At 44.1% G+C, this 16,936-nt stretch overlaps 1 protein-coding gene across 2 annotated transcripts; it reads right to left on the minus strand.

Annotated features, from left to right (window-relative positions):
* Window positions 1–1,200: 1,200 nt before the first annotated feature.
* UBA3 (ubiquitin like modifier activating enzyme 3) lies at window positions 1,201–15,915 on the minus strand. Of its 2 annotated transcripts, XM_078610539.1 has the most exons (18): window positions 15,825–15,909; window positions 15,662–15,700; window positions 13,188–13,311; window positions 12,919–12,999; window positions 12,450–12,532; window positions 11,864–11,944; window positions 10,971–11,014; window positions 10,770–10,834; window positions 9,622–9,777; window positions 8,530–8,632; window positions 7,598–7,711; window positions 6,868–6,921; window positions 6,434–6,470; window positions 6,252–6,333; window positions 5,125–5,225; window positions 4,711–4,774; window positions 4,405–4,459; window positions 1,201–3,659 (listed from the first exon to the last, which is right to left on the minus strand). In XM_078610539.1, the coding sequence occupies exons 1-18, from the start codon at window positions 15,836–15,838 to the stop codon at window positions 3,571–3,573; spliced, it is 1,386 nt and encodes a 461-aa protein (XP_078466665.1). In that variant the 5' UTR covers window positions 15,839–15,909; the 3' UTR covers window positions 1,201–3,570. The 2 variants fall into 2 exon arrangements, with proteins under 2 accessions (XP_078466665.1, XP_078466666.1); XM_078610540.1 differs by lacking the exon at window positions 15,662–15,700 and having other exon boundaries at window positions 15,825–15,915.
* Window positions 15,916–16,936: the final 1,021 nt, after the last annotated feature.

Raw genomic sequence — 16,936 nt, forward strand, 5'->3', positions numbered from 1 at the left:
GCGACCTTTCCGGTTAATGCAGACATGATTGCTGGTAAAAGATTTCTGTTTGGTGGTTTAACATCTTAATACCTGTTTTATTGCCAAAGGGTGAAACCTCACATCTAGATTAAATTCTTAGTCATTGGCTTGTCAAAAGCCAAGACGTCCCAGCGGCAATCTGGTTGCATTTCAAATGCTGCACACGAGGCCAGAAAGAACCAGTTATGCTGCGTTGGTTTTGTTGATGAACGTGCTCTATGTTTGCTTTAGGATGAGGTTGGACACATTGGTACGTTACTTCATGGTCAGTCGGTTTTTTCAAAAGCACTCCAATTTTCTTTCTTCCTCCTTTATTGTATTTTAATCCTAGTGAAACTTAAATGGGTATAAATATCCAGGTTCTTTTTCTTAATTTGACTTGTAAAACACGTGTTTTGCTCATTTCTCGTGGCATATTTACCAGGTTATTCAATAATTTACCCTGGAGGTAATTTCTATTGGTTGATGACTAGCAGTTAGGGTTTTACTTTTTTTCACCAATTCAATGTGCCCCTCGTGATTGAATTGTTTAAAGCATAGCTCATTCATAGCCTTAAAAAGCAGAGCTTACACCAAAGTCACTGCCTGAGGAATCCTCACGCAAGAGATTACATTAACCTTTGGTGCTGAACCCCTTTATACTTTAGTAATATGCTGTCAGCACGGACGATAAACCCAGTGACTGAAGTTTGATTTCCGACCACTGATAAAATCTGTGGCGAGTGATATTTGAAATCCGAAGAGGCACACCCCCACCTCCCCTTCAATGCGCACAGACACGCGTGGTTAAATATTAATGTAGAGCGCTTCACAAGCGGTTTGCCAAAGGCAAGAAATTATTATACTAGTCAACGCAAACAATACATTGCAACAATATTGACCTCGTGGATAATGAATGATAAATGATCGTGAAATAATTTCAAGCTTCACCTTCTTAACTAAACACAGTACCGGTCTACAGAATTTGAACACCTTTTAAATGATCTTCAAGGCCTGCCTAAAAATATTTATTTCAGAAGGCATTTCATATTTTAACTGGCTCACTTCTTACCTAAACAACCCCATTGCCATTGGTGTAAAACGCCTTGTGTTTTTATGAAAGGTGTTATATAGGCTGCAATTATTACAGGTTTTTATTTTAGTGCTGTCATGTTACTAAGTGGCACCAACAAAACAAAGCATATTAGTACACATTTATTAAACGGCAGACATGACACACTCATTAAAATGCATTTTGTAATATTTCACACTATTTTTGAATAATCCGCATGTAACAGCATAAAAAAATGCTGTGCTAGACAACTCATCTTCAAGTAACATCACCGCACACACTGCAATGCACGAAGAAATGTGAACACTGCATACACCTACTCAGCCCATGGGCAAAACAAAAGTTACCCACTGTTCAGTCCCCCTTCACCTGTAAACCTTGCGCGTTCGCAACCACAAAGGGTTGCGACATTACGAAATGTCACCTTTGCAAGGCATACCCTCCCTCCTGCAAGTCTATTCTGCAGGTACTATACTGCATTTTGGAAGCCCCACAGCACTTTTCATACTGAGAAAAACAACTCATGAATGGGAGTGCAGAATAAGAAATGATCAAATAGAGCAAATTAAGTGTGCTTGTGTTTCTCTACAAAAAGCTCTCATGCCAGCTCCTCAGGAATGCACATTGCACCTGCCTGTACAATCGTTACCAGGCAGACCATGTTTTTTATGTTGGAGCAAATATTATCTGTGAAGAAAATGTGAAACTAGCAGCAGCGCTACTCTCCTGAACATGACAAATGCTGAGGGGGGAAGAGAATCGTCATCTTCAAAAGTGAGGGTTATTTTTAAATCCTTTATATTAAGTTCGCTTGCTTGCTTAGGACCGTGCAAATCTTTCGGGCGTTTTTTAACCCACTTCCCGTGATCCAATCGAGCTGACATTTTGCACACAGACTCGTTGTGCATGACAATGCATTTTCGTGAAAAAAAAATTCCAAAATTTTACACTGTTTAGGGAATTTTAAAAAAATATTTAATTACCAATTGTTTAATGCTGCCAGACAATCATCTGACCCATAGGTGGCAGCCATCTCAAGCCAGAGGACGAGAGGACTCTCGCCGCCCCGATGCCACGCATATAAATGATTTATAGTGAAAAACTTTGTTTTTACGGGTTAATTTTTTCAGGTTCAGATCAGAAACGGAAGCTGAACATACCTGGGTTTTAATTTGGATCAGTGTAACAATTAAATGGTGGGTTTGAGGGTAGTGGCAAAAGGGGCTAATGGCAAGTTTTCCTCTTCCATACGATGTTCATACCTTACATCCAGAAGTATGTATTAATAAGTTTGGCACGAGCTGATAGCATTGAATTCCTTTAGCTTAATGACATGAGTCAGGGTCATGCAACCAAAACAAAATTAAATATTTTCCATCATATTGGTTTCATGATACAATACGTTCATATTTGAGAATTGCATACAAGGGCAACTTTCTTGTGAGAACACATACATCACATTTGAAAGTCATAAGTGCTCTCTCTCTTCAGAGTGCAGGGTTTGGCTGTTGTCGTTTCAACAACCCTGCAAATTCAATGTGTACAGCCCTGAAAAAATGTTCCCAACAGCCAACAACAATGAATGTAACGACAGTAGTATTTATGTTGCTCAAATTGCTATCTAACCAAATATTTACTAATACCTATTTCTTACAGAATGTATTATTAGGCGATAGGCAAAGATAAATATACACCCAATAAGCATACATCATATCATACAGCAATGAACTTAAATGGTGATTGTTGGTTTTTCGCTGTCAATAAGACGGACTAAAACATGAAGAAAATAACTGCATGTGGTCAAGTCTTACAAAATAATGGAAAGTTTAGGCGATTGTGACGAGAATGGAGACGTAACAAAGAATGGGTACACAAGCAATAACTACTGAGAAGTTTGACGAGATGGCATGTGTGGGATATCCTAAGTCAGCTGAAGATAGGACAAATATGATTCTGCAAGGAAGAATGGAAAGTGGGGGCAGATGAAGGAAATGGAAGTGGGACAATGTGAGCAGTTGGTGGAACTCTCCATGACAAATGCTGTAGCTTGTAAAAGGTGGAAAGCATCTGGCATGGGCATTAAGCTTCAGCTGAGGGTAACACGAGATATAAATACCTGCAAGTGATGCTGTATATGGAAAAAATAGCATGTTCTAATAATGGGAAGCTGTTGCTTAGGTCTTATCTGGTGCCCAACAGGAAGCCTAGTGATAAGTGTTTCCCCACACCACAAGGTTTCAGCAATTTGACAGCCATGACTTAGGAACAAAATTTAACCCGATTAATATTATTTGTAGACATTTCACTTTAAATCACAAAAACAGATCATAAATTTGGGAAATTGAGGTAGGAATAAAAAAACAGATAAATACTTTTGGATTACATTGAAACAACTCTCAGATGCGAAGGGGCTGTCACAATTGTACGCGCGCTCAGCCGACGGGGAAGAGCACTGATGATAGGGACTTGTGGGTGTTGGTGAATTGGGTGAGAGGCCATCAACTGCTGAAGTGAAGCTTGAAAAGGACAGTCTGAGGTGTGGTGATGTCAGCCACTGCCAACTCCTGCCCATCTGTAAGACCCAGCTCTGCAGGAAACAAAGCCACACTTGGTTAACATTTTTCTTTCACTCCTCAACAAGGGGCAAAATGTTCTTCAAAAGTTGTCTTCATGCTCAAATGAGGATTGGATCAGCACTTATGTCCATTTACAGGTATAAGCTGGTGATGGTAATTCCACATTCACATGGTGTGGGGACAATCCATAGGATGCGCAACAGTGACTTCTCGCAAAGTAGTACTCTTTATTAACCCTCGAGAGATGATAGGCAGAGTTGACCCCCAGGTAGAATTTGAAACGGCAACCTTTAGATTTGAAAGTCATGTCCACAAACCACAGCACCACTGGCCAGATCTCTCTTACAACTTTAGTCTAAATAGGTAGTTTAATTTCTAAAGCGATACACTGTTTCTTCTATTCCCTCTCTCTTCACTCAACTCTGCAAAAGCGTAAATTGGTGAAAATGTGGCATGGAAAAATCTAGGATAGCATCCTTTGCTAAGGGTTCTCAGAGGTTCAGATAAACAACTTTTCTAACCCAAAAAAAACCTCTTATGGATATTGGTCGCGAAAGCCGACGTGTTAAACAAACTACTTTTGATGGTTTGCTTGTTTACGAGCTTGTCAACATAATTAGTTCTGATGCTAGGAGGGGGCAGTGTCAACAATAATTTGCATAAAATTACATGTCACACCTATGGCTCTTTAAACCATCAAATTATGTAAAAATACACTGTTAAATTATCTCTCAGAGAATAATAACGCTGGCTCACCTTGGAGGGTTTTTGACAGATTTGGTCGTGTCCTTTCCTCAATAGATGCTATCGTCTATAAGAACAAAAATATATTAATACAATTCAGTCATTTGGTTGCCAAAAGTTATGGCAGAGTTCTGATCAATGGCAGATTAAATATATTCTAAGGTTACTCATGGATAATGGTTATTTAAAGACTACTTTTTTTTTTTACACACATCAACATGTCATCCATAAACGAAGCAAATGATTGCATAAGAAAATCTCTCCAAACAGCAAGAAAAGTATACAAATAACAAGTTGAATAAATAATTCAACACTCACCTGCATGTACAGAGTCTTGTTTTTCCCGTCTACTGTTGCGGTTATCGCTGGTGATTTCATCTGACTGTGGGGAGAAAGGTACATGGTTCCTCCATTTACAATCTGAGTACAATCTAAATGTTGTGGCTTGGCTCTCCAACACACCGGTGTGCTGTACTAGTGACGAATTGGCCACGTTCTGTTGAAGTGACAACCCTCACTAGTTGGCTGTGTCGGGTGGTGGCGGGTTTTAATGACACATTTATATATTTACGCCATCTAACCCAAAAAACTTTCTTATGGATGATATTGGTCGCAAAGGCCGACTGTGTGTTAAACGAGATGCCTTCATCATTCTTATATTCAAAACGGGCGAAAGAATGGGTAGCTCAGGAAATTGGTCTGGCGTCTGTGTACAGCAATGCAGGAACTCACAAAGACGTGCTCTCAGTGAGATGGGTCAGGACCTCCTGGAGGCGAGCAGAGGAGGAGAACTCCAAGTTCTGTGGCACCTGGCTACACGCTGGGCAGTTGTCCTGTTGGGGAAGGTTAACCGGTTACTCCAAACACTGTCGGTAATTTTGCTGGTAGGAACCACCTGGTTCCACCAGCCCACAGGGGATTATTGTGTCCGTCCGTCGTGCATCCAAAAATGGCAGGGGTGGGGGGCTGGGTGGGGAGGGGCTGGTCACCCAGTGGTGCCCTTATAAAACTCAACGTTTAACCTACTCGCGCCGGCTTGTGCCCGACCTCGCAGTCGGCCATATTTGCAGAATACACCACGCCGCCATTGACCCTGGCCATTGACCGAGCAACCCAACGTTCCTACCAGCTCCCTCCGCAGGAATGTGTTTGATCATTTTATCTTAGCATCACAAATGTTCAGGCTGAAATAATCAATTGAGGCGTATGTCTCATGACAAATATAATGACCCTTTTTACAGTATAACAGAACGCCATTTTTTCACACCATGAGTGAGAACTTGGCTTAAGAGTAATGACAGTACAGATCTGCAATGGGATTTAGACAAGCTGATTTTGTTTAACCAGCTGAGAACTCAAGACACATTTTGAAGAATGACAAAAGCTAAACTAAATATGTATAGAAATTAAGCTAATTGAGATCAGAAAACTATTTTGTTTGTTTATTTCAAATGAAAATATTGTATAAACGTAAATTAACGTAATGTAATACATTCCCGGTCGTGTAAACTGGCTTGGGCAGATTATTCTTAGACTGATCATAGTGCAATGACAAAGTAAGTTACAGAAATATTAAGCATGCCGACTATTGTACAAATACGTAATCAGACAAGGATGCTGTCACATGCAGGTGACTATTGTTCATACTCGTGTTCTTCATTGAAGCCAACATAACCCCCTTATTCTCAATTAACACAGAGGACTATGAATTAATAATTGACACAAATAACAGGGGAGCCTTCTTCAGCACAGTGACCCGCCAACTCCGATGAGGCCTCTCCGATGTACACCGGAGATGGGAGAATGCGAAGTCCCACCCCCCTCTTGTTTCAACAAAGGGTGCTTTTGTTCCAACACACCTTTCTTTCAGCTTCAAATGTGTAGGTGTACAGCCCGTCCACGTCATTGAACACCATGTAGTTGCTCAGCGGTACATAGGAGCTGCAGGAAAGCGTACTGTTAGAAATGCATGTTTATCCATCAGACCATCAGTACCACAATTCAAATGTCCGTAAAAGAAGAACGAAAACGATTTGGTCACCTGGTTGCAATCTTGAACACCTCCGTTGCACAGGCAGCTACAAAAAATTGAAATGTAAATTTTTTTATCAGTAAAAATTGACCTAAGCATACTGTGTTTGTGAGCAGAGATTTTAAACATTTTATGTTAAGAATGCAATGCAGATTACACGCTAGCCAAACACAAGACGATACATTATTCATTGCTTTTACATTTATCGATGTGCACGTTAAATGCACAAACTACATCCATGAAACAAAAACTGATGCGTGCCCTGAAGTAATTCCTTGCTCCAATAACAATCTGATGCAAATGGCTAAAAGACCAAGATGTGGTTTGGATGCATGAGTACCATTGTTGCGCAGTAATAACTGCATCCCTAGAATGAATCACTAAAACCATTTAAGCTGTACGAATGATTATAGAAATTAAGGAAGTATACAGCAGCAACTCACCAGCAATAACTGCATTTGTGGAAGCAACAGCTGGGATAATTCTCTTCACAACCCCTAGGAGTCAAAACGCCAATAATACACTTTATCAGCTATATTCAGAAAACAACACAAAGCGAGGTAAAATTATGCAGTATAACAATTGCGATCTTTTAAAATTAAAAACCTAAGAAGAGCCTTACTTGAAAGATCATTCCATAGCATCACATTTCAGCATTATTAATTGAAGTCCGATCTTTAGATTCACACGGCAAGTCAGATGCTGTCCTTCCCCACACCTCTGATGAGCACGGATGGCTACGTGCGATGCAAAAACACATTCCTGCGGAGGGAGCTGGTAGGAACGTTGGGTTGCTCGGTCAATGGCCAGGGTCAACGGCGGCGTGGTGTATTCCGGAAATATGGCCGACTGTGAGGGCGGGCACAAGCCGGCGTGAGTAGGTTAAACGTTGAGTTTTATAAGGGCACCACTGGGTGACCAGCCCCTCCCCACCCAGCTCCACCCCTCCCACCCCCCCACCCAGCCCCTCCCCACCCAGCCCCTCCCCACCCTCCCCTCTCCACCCAGCCCGACCCCTCCCATTTTTGGATGCACGACGGACGGACGGATACAATAATCCCCTGTGAGCTGGTGGAACCAGGTGGTTCCTACCAGTATAAGGACAACATAGACAATCCCTTTATATCTACACATACTAGTCGATACCCGCAAGTGAGAGCAAGGCTGGCGTACCCTGTGTGAGTCTGTACGTCACCCCGGTGATGTGGAACTGTGCTGCTCTCGCCAGCGAGTTCTGGTAAACCCACTGGATGTGCTCTGGGTCATCTCCGTCCAGGGCCACAGCATCTATATTGGAACACAAAATGATCATGAGCTGAGGAGAGATGAGCATGCGTCCACACTGCACCGCATGGCTGTAAATTGTTGAAATTCGTAAATTATTTAAATTCTTCACAGGTGCATCCGTCCTGTTATTATAGAGCCAGGAAAACCTCATTGAGTCTAAAGACCCTCATTATATGCATATGAAGGGGAGACAAAGGTTCACACAGATTGAGTTACAAACCCGTTTGCTAAACACAACTGCGTCTTGGCCACCCTGCAGTGCAGCAGCCTTGAGTCTCATACATGTGTAAGGACACTACGGGGTCTAGTGGTCCTAAATAATAATGAGAGAGAGTTTGGGGAAAAGGGGTGTGGCTGAGCCGGAGGGGGAGATAGAAGACAATGCGGAGTGGGGCTCAGGGCTGCCGTGGGGATTTGAAGTTTGACCGTCGTCGCTGGCGTCATCTTGAAGAGGATCGTCTTCACCGTCTGGGAGCGGGTCGCCTTATCGTCTTGGAAGACCAGGGGGAGATTATCTATCTTCGCCGGAGCTGCTACTCCATCGGCTCCTATATAGTCAGCCAGCTGTATAGGTGAACGTCGTGTCGCAGCTACATAAAGTCAGCCACTGTACATAGTAACATGCCATCGAGTCAGGCAGACCGTGATATAAATAAATATACATAAACAAGACAGTGTCTCCGAGTGCTACATTACACATGCGTCACCACTCCACGCTCGTTCATTGGATGACATGCATTTGGGATTAGTACCAACCAACTCTTGAAAGACTGTCACCTGCGAAGGACTGAAACGAGGGTTTGCTACGACATTCGTACCTCCGAAGGGCTGCTCCTTGGGCCACTGCAGAAGGCGGACATACTCAATGCAATGCTCTGGCAGCCGAGGCATAGAAGCTAAAGTGCAGATGGGGAAGTTGATCTGTGGAGTACAATACACACGTGCAATGAGCATAGTGCAAGCAGCCATCATTACAATTCCTCTCAAGCATTCTTTTTCTTCACTATTTTAGTGCCACTGAGAGAGAGAGATGTCAATACAAACGAATTTATGGAACTGGCAATGTCTACACGAGTGATGGGATAGTGTAAATGGGTTTTTACTGGTAGGAACCTCCTGGTTACACCGGCCCACAGGGGATTATTGTGTCCGTCGTGCAGGGAGGGGCTGGGTGGGGAGGGAGGGGCTGGGTGGAGAGGAGAGGGTGGGGAGGGGCTGGGTGAGGAGGGTGGGGCTGGGTGGGGAGGGGCTGGTCACCCCGTGGTGCCCTTATAAAACTCAACGTTTAACCTATTCACGCCGGCTTGTGCCCGCCCTCACAGTCGGCCATATTTGCGGAATACACCACGCCGCCGTTGACCCTGGCCATTGACCGAGCAACCCAACGTTCCTACCAGTTCCTACCAGCTCCCTCCGCAGGAATGTGTAAATAATTAATCTATCGTAAATAAATTGAAATAGGGTGAAGGCCGAAATCTGTACTTCTTAAGATACTCAAATGTCGGTGCATCGCTAAGAATGTCCGTACTATGAACCTGGTTTAGTGAATCATTACCGCTGTGCCACAAAGGGACGGTGATACACCGAGTTCCTGCTTGAGATAAAAAACCTTCTCTCTCGTTGACAGTGTGCCTTTATTACAATGTGCTTACTCTATTCTCCATCAACTATAACTATATGCCTGTTTACAACTATCACTTTACATATAAAACGTCTACCCTCTCTCAAGCTAAATCTGTGATGCTACTAATAGCCACAATGCTATCAATATTCTAATCTCTACCTAAAACCACATCTTTGACTTTATTGCTATATTACCACCAATCTTATCCCTTACCCTACACTGTCACTATTGTTAAGACCAATATTATCTATTGCCCCTACCAGTAGAATGGCCACTCTCTCTCTACCTGTGGGGGGTACAGGTCCAGGGTGCATTCGATACAGGCCGTCATGCCAGGCAGCACCACTCTGGCATTGCCCTTGAAGCCTTCGGTGCCCCCGTCAATCATGGGGATGATGGTGCTGGGGTCCAGTACTCCGTCCTCAAAGTTCAGCATGGACATCTGCAAGGAGTGGCAAAACCAGCAGAGTCGGCAATTTACAGCTGCCCACACAACATATCATATATGTAAGACATGGTGAGCTCATGTTTGCATCAGATCAATGCTACTGTACAAGGAATATTCATCATCAGCCATATGATATACACTCTTGGATGCAAGCTTTTACAATGTTGTCATCACTCTCCACTATCCCACAAAGACAATCCATCTTCTTGGTTCTTTCGGTAAAGTCACGTAGAAGGGAAATAATATAGGAAAAAATAAAACATAATAAAATATATTTCTACGTGACTTTACCGTAAGAACCAAGAAGATGAATCCCTGCAGTCACGAAAGCTTTAAATCGAAAAAAGACAATCCATTTCACTCCAGCGCATGGTTTACTCATTGCTTCATCCCTACGATGGAGATCCTGGTGGGCGCAATTCCTCCCCTGGATGCCATTCCATCCCCACTCTCATCCAGTAGCCATGCACACTTTATGTGATGTATTCTTCCTCAAGTCAACTTATCTTCAGTCACTACGTCTCCGATTTGCATTATTTATCCGATACATGGGTTCCTTTCTCTCTCTCTCAAAAGCAATTAAACAGTGCGTACTACCTGCTATGACATGGTTCAGGAAGAAGTTTACTAATTAAACTAAATGGAAATAAAATCTTTAAAAATGTACAATGAAGCATGGGGAGATTCATGCTTTTATTTAAAATGACAGACAAACGAACGTATAAATGAAAACACAGATTAAAGATAACTAAAACGAACAAAAATGTGGGCTTGGCTGCTAAGGAATACAAAGAGGATATCCACCAATGAGATCAATGGAACTAGCATGTGCGCAGGTATTAGATGGATTACAATACAGGAGTTGAGAGGTGGTGGGATTTTGGAGGCCTTCATCCCACCGTTGATTGACCACAGTTGATGATGATGATGACTACTTAGCCCTAAAGTGACCCTGGACGATTTTTTCAAGGTAAAAAAAAACTTACCAGCATCCCATTAATCCACCTTCTTGCAACAATTGAGTCCAGTCCACACACAATGATGTGAAACTCTGCAGATAGAAACAGAACAAATGTATTCATATGAAGACAAATGTTACAAGAGAGAAAGTCATAGATAAGTAGGCATTTGGTTAAACTTAACCATTGGAAACGATTTTATATCATGTGTGGACATTCAATACGTACGTCTGTAGAATGATTCGTCATACTCTTGAATCTTTTTGAAATGTCTGAGTTACTAATTAAAGAAGCATGAAAAATGCTTTCACAAGTAAAACAAACATCAGTATGACAGTTCTTAAACTCGCTCTATCTCAGTGGTAGCGATTCAGTGCTCTAATATGGCATTAACCAGATTCCACCTTCGGTGCCATAGTTTTAAAATGACTTTGGAAAAACAGTTATGAGTTGTTTGACTACTTTCCACTCTTTGAGAGCTTTTTCAAATACCCATACACGGTTTCCACAACACATTCCTGCGGAGGGAGCTGGTAGTAACGTTGGGTTGCTCGGTCAATGACCAGGGTCAACGGCGGCGTGGTGTATTCCGCAAATATGCCCGACTGTGAGGGCGGGCACAAGCCGGCGTGAGTAGGTTAAACGTTGAGTTTTATGAGGGCACCACGGGGTGACCAGCCCCATCCCTCCCACCCAGCCCCATCCCTCCCACCCAGCCCCACCCTCCCCACCCAGCCCCACCCAGCCCCACCCTCCCCACCCAGCCCCTCCCTCCCCACCCAGCCCCTCCCTCCCCACCCAGCCCCTCCCTCCCCACCCAGCCCCTCCCTCCCCACCCAGCCCCTCCCTCCCCACCCAGCCCCTCCCTCCCCACCCAGCCCCTCCCTCCCCACCCAGCCCCTCCCTCCCCACCCAGCCCCTCCCTCCCCACCCAGCCCCTCCCTCCCCACCCAGCCCCTCCCTGCACGACAGACACAATAATCCCCTGTGGGCTGGTGTAACCAGGAGGTTCCTACCAGTATAACAGACAGGACAATTATATTTTGCAAGTGTCATTAGGAACCACGCAACAGAGAAATTCTCATCGGTTAAAACGCCGCACGTGAGAAAATGAGGGATACGGCATGACATTGCAGCCTGGGACCCTGGTGTTGATGAACTCTGCAGCCACGTTGGCTTTCGGCCTGCCGACGTCCTTGGGCCTGTTCTCGAGCACAGCAAATAATAACGTCATTTATTTATCCCACCGAGTTTACAAACTCTTTTTCAGGAAAGTCCTGCATTGAGATTATATCAACCAATTCCTTCAATGCTTTTCACGCGTGAAGAAACTTTAGGTCTTGGAGAATACCAACTCATTTTTGGGTCTATAACACTTAAAAAGATCTACACAGGCGGATTAATTAACCCACTTGCAGTACTGATATATCTTGACCGCCTTGGTGCCTAGCAAGTACGGGAGTTTCACAGATCCACATGATCACATCAAACCTTGCCTCCAAAGTGCTGGATTACAGGCATGCACCAGCACGCCTGGCAAATAGGCAAGCAAGAGACATCTACTAAGTCATATTTATGGTTTTTCACACCATCATGGCAACCATGATTTCCCTGGTAGTGACATTTCAGAGGCCAATAGGCAAACCTGATACAGGAGGCTGACATGTTCAAGTGTAAAGCTGTCCAACGGCTGCTCTCACAACTCACCGAAACAGAAACTGCCGATTGAGGTTAGAGACATCGATTGTGTCCATGTCAATGACATGAATTTGTCGAAATCCTGACAGTGCCTGGAAAGAAAAAGTGATTTTTTAAAATATGTCCGTACAAGAAATAACACAAGTTCTACGTGATGATGATTGCTTGTGTTGCAGTCGAAACGTCGTGAGAATTTGTATTGTTTTATATTTCTATTATTTTATTATTTCCCTTCTACGTGACTTTACCGAAAGAACCAAGAATATAAGTTCTACAGCATTAATGGCAGGGTTCAAAGGTTAAATGACACATTTTACTTGTCTCTCTGTTCCAAAGTTCACGCCTACTATGATAACAGTGCAAGTATGAGAACAATGGCAATCAAATCAGAAAACAAATTTGCAGTGGCTTAACCTCTCCTGGTCAAAAATGTGGACAATAGCCTTCTCAGAAGAAATTTCTTAATGTAGAACTTTACCAGATCCTTCAGCAGCTCGCAGCCCAAGCCACCAGCTCCAAGAACTAATATCTTGCATGACTCCAGGAGAAAGGAGAGAGTCTGTGGATAGCAACACAAAAGCATAGCACAACAACCTCCACACTCACACAACTGTTAGCAGCAACCCTCACCTTTAACCACTCAATACAATTGTTAAGTTCACAAATTAAATGCATAAAGCAATAACGGAAGCTGTAAGCAGGATATATAATCACAAAAGAACAAAATTAATACAAAGCTGGGCACACCTCTGTGCTGGGTTCAAAGTCTGGGTGCGTAAAAGGACCAGGTCGCTCCAGGAACTTAGAGATGTGGTTCCAGCGGCCATCCCAGTCCATCGATTCCACACAGCTGCTGCTCTCTGCCGCCATGCTAGAGGATAATCACAAAGCCAGCATCCGTCACCATTCGTAAAATCCCTTCCCTCCCTGCAGACACAGAACTGTGGCGCCATTCACCACTGGCTAAATCCGACTAACAAGGGTGACTTTTGGTGTAACAATCATGCACTCATGCAGTAGCACATAATTGCATCATGTAAAAAGCATGAAAGTATAAAATTACTCTATTTCACATCACATACTGTTGTGACAAATGTTTCTAAGTGGGCACCTATTAAAACCAACATGACACACAAATGGATGGTGTGTGGCCTCATTTGCGTCTATCTTGGGGTGGCGAGGTACCAATTTTCACAGATGTCGTTTACTGTGGCCTGGAATTGAATCTGGGATGGATAATAAAATGTTCACAGGGTTTCCATTTAGACGTCTCCAAAATAACAGAACTTATTTGAGTTAATGGGATGGATGAGTGGCGCAGTGGTTTTCACACTGCGATATGAGCCGGGTGACCTGCGTTTTATTCCAGGCCACAGTGAGCACGAGTGGTGATGTCTGAACAGGTCCTGGTCCCCCTTTTACTAGCCTGCACTGGCCAGCATGTTGAAGTATGGTCAAACAACTCCCATGACTGACATGGCAGGTAAGATGCCTTTATCCAACAAGGCTGTAAACTAAAAACTATGAGCCCAAATGACCATATTTTTTTTTATTCATACAAGTTGAATAACTTCCCATTGCCAAAACCTAAATGTTTTTCCTTCGTGACCCACTGCCATCAGATTTTTGCAATTAGAGCCATGCATTTTCATGCTTTTTTTATTAGACCAGTCTCCGAATGAAAGAAAAATCACAGTAGATGAAATATCCTTCGTTATCATTCATTGTATGCGTTCATATACTTTTACAAACAATTATAAAAAAAAAACATTATTCCAACAAAAATGTATTGGAAATAGAGTATCTGACACACACATACAAAGATCCTACACGTACTACTGGGGCATGTCCTGTTAGCGAGCATCTATGAAGGCCAGAACTGCGCACTAAGTGTATATGGTGTGGTCTGCAACATCACACGTGCTGCTGTTTACACACCACACCACCAGATACTAATATAAGGGCTGAATTGCCCCAAAGGAAGGGCCAGGACTGATTCAGATATCACAGATATCAGACATCACACATACAGATATATGGGCAATGTAAACACACATCAGCAAAGATACAGGCACACACAAATATACAACCGACAGACATATCACCGACACACTAGATACAGACACAAAGACACACTATACTGTACATACAAAAACAAGTATTTGCAAGCACAGAGGACTTGTGCAACAGCAAGATCCAGGTTCACAGTGGCAGTGTTTCCCCCAGTGAATAATGGCTGTGTCTTCCCAGTGAACCTAGCAGGTCATGGAAAGTGCTTCAACACACACACACGGGCAAGATCTAACCAAGAGGACCTTTGGCTGTCAACTAGCCTAGAGTAATTTAATCATACAGCATACGATTACCCAATGCCTTGATAGAGTCTTAAACATCCTTAGCCACCTGATAAAGATGATATATTAAAAGTCTGTATCCAGCAGCCACCGCGTGAACTAAAAGAGTTTTTGATGGGAACTGTTACAGGGTTTTTTTGGGGCCAACTTGAAATCAGATGTGCCCTCTTATTAACTTAGGGGAGGTGCATGTTGATGGTGAGTGTTGATTAACGTGAATGTCGGATTACAAAGGGACACGGCGGGGGTGTGGTGGTGGTAGAACTTAATCAAAGTAAAAATAGCAGAGAGAGAGTGCCCGTCAACACTTCGAAATTATAAAACACGACAAACGCGGCGTTTCTTAGGCTCCAACTCACGGCGCGTGACCTGTGACAGGGTGACTGTGACAGGGTGACTGGAGGCAATCGCCTTCCGCCGGACGATCAACAACACCAGCACCACCACCAACAATACCACCACCAACAACACCACCACCACCAACAGCACAACACATACACCACCACCAACACCACCACCAACACAACACCACCAACAACACCACCACCAACACCACCACCACCACCAACACAACAACACCACCACCAACTCCCACAACACCACCACCAACAACACCACCAACAACACCACCAACAACAACACCACCAACACCCACAACAACACAACAACACCACCAACACCTACACCACCACCAACAACACAACAACAACACCACCACCAACACCACCAACAACACCACCAACACCAACACCCACAACACCACCACCACAACGCGTCAACACGGCCACACAACTGCGCTAAGCGGCGGGTGAAAAAAGACGAATTTTTTGTTTGTTAAACAATAAAAAAAAATGTACGGCCACTGACTTGTGCGGATGCTCCTCTACTCTACTTCTTTTCTTCTCCCTACACACGAAGGCGAGGGGGGGGTGGGACACAGAGAGAGAGAGAGACAAAGACGGCGAGCTTGGAGCCTCCTAGCTGCTGCTGAGAGACGCGGTCGACGAGTCCCCGGGGCCGCGCTACTCACGGTTCGGCCGCCATGTTCCTCCGCCCTCACGCGGCATTCGGGGGCCGCAGCACCGCGCGGACGGAGACGCCTCCGTTAAAATAATCCGGGTGATTGACGTGGACTCGCCCCGCCCACTCGTCCACTCGTCCACTCGCCCCGCCCATTCGTCCACTCGCCCCGCCCATTCGCCCCCTCGCCCCGCCCACTTACCCCGCCCCCTTACCCCGCCCACTTGCCACGCCCCCTCACACCCCACCACCAACCAACTCGCCGACCGGAACTACTTCGGCGTGGGGGCTGACGTCACCGCAAACGAGAGCGGTATCGATGAATATCGAGGGACTATTTTGATCGGGAATGTTTTAAGTGGTTGGTAGCGGGGGGGGTGGGGGGTTGTTTTTTTGTAACTCGTTCAATCGTCGAGTTGGCGAAGCGCCGTTGTGGCCGTGCACCGTTTAAAATGTGCAACGCCGCAATTAAATGGTACCTAATAAACGGGCTCATACCAATATCTGGCATACCAATCAATATCTGGCATACCAATCAATATCTGGCATACCAATCAATATCTGGCATACCAATATCTGGCATTTGCTGAATACTGCACTGTGCTGTGATTGGCTCCCACGTGGTTACATAAGAGGCATTCATTACCATTAAATGGCTTTTGCATTGAAATTGATTTATTTAAAACATGCGTGGATAGTATCGAACACTGTTCGTCCAAAACAAATCAGCGTGCTAGTACTAATCATGTACTCATTGGTTCTTTGGATAAGTCACGTAGAAATAAAATAAATAAAATAATATAGTACGACGTTTCGATAGCAACACAAGCAACCATCATCAGGTCAATCTAATCTGATACTAATCATGTTCAATCGTTTCCCCAGGAAATCCTCACTGATTCTCTCAAGTTATTCTTGAAGAGTTGTGCATTGGAACTATTGTCGTCCCATCGATGAGCGAGTAACAACGCAGAGACACACAAGGGGCTTACAATCCGCACTGCCATCGACTGGCCACCTACAGAAATCGAATGCCTATAGCGCCTGTTATTTCCAGGCAGCCCTATGTCAAAGGTCAGTACTTATGTAGTGGGTTCACTTGAGAGGGGCCGTCCATAAATG

Source organism: Lampetra planeri, chromosome 34 (assembly GCF_965212315.1).
Source record: "Lampetra planeri chromosome 34, kcLamPlan1.2.h2, whole genome shotgun sequence".
Lineage (NCBI taxonomy): Eukaryota > Metazoa > Chordata > Hyperoartia > Petromyzontiformes > Petromyzontidae > Lampetra > Lampetra planeri.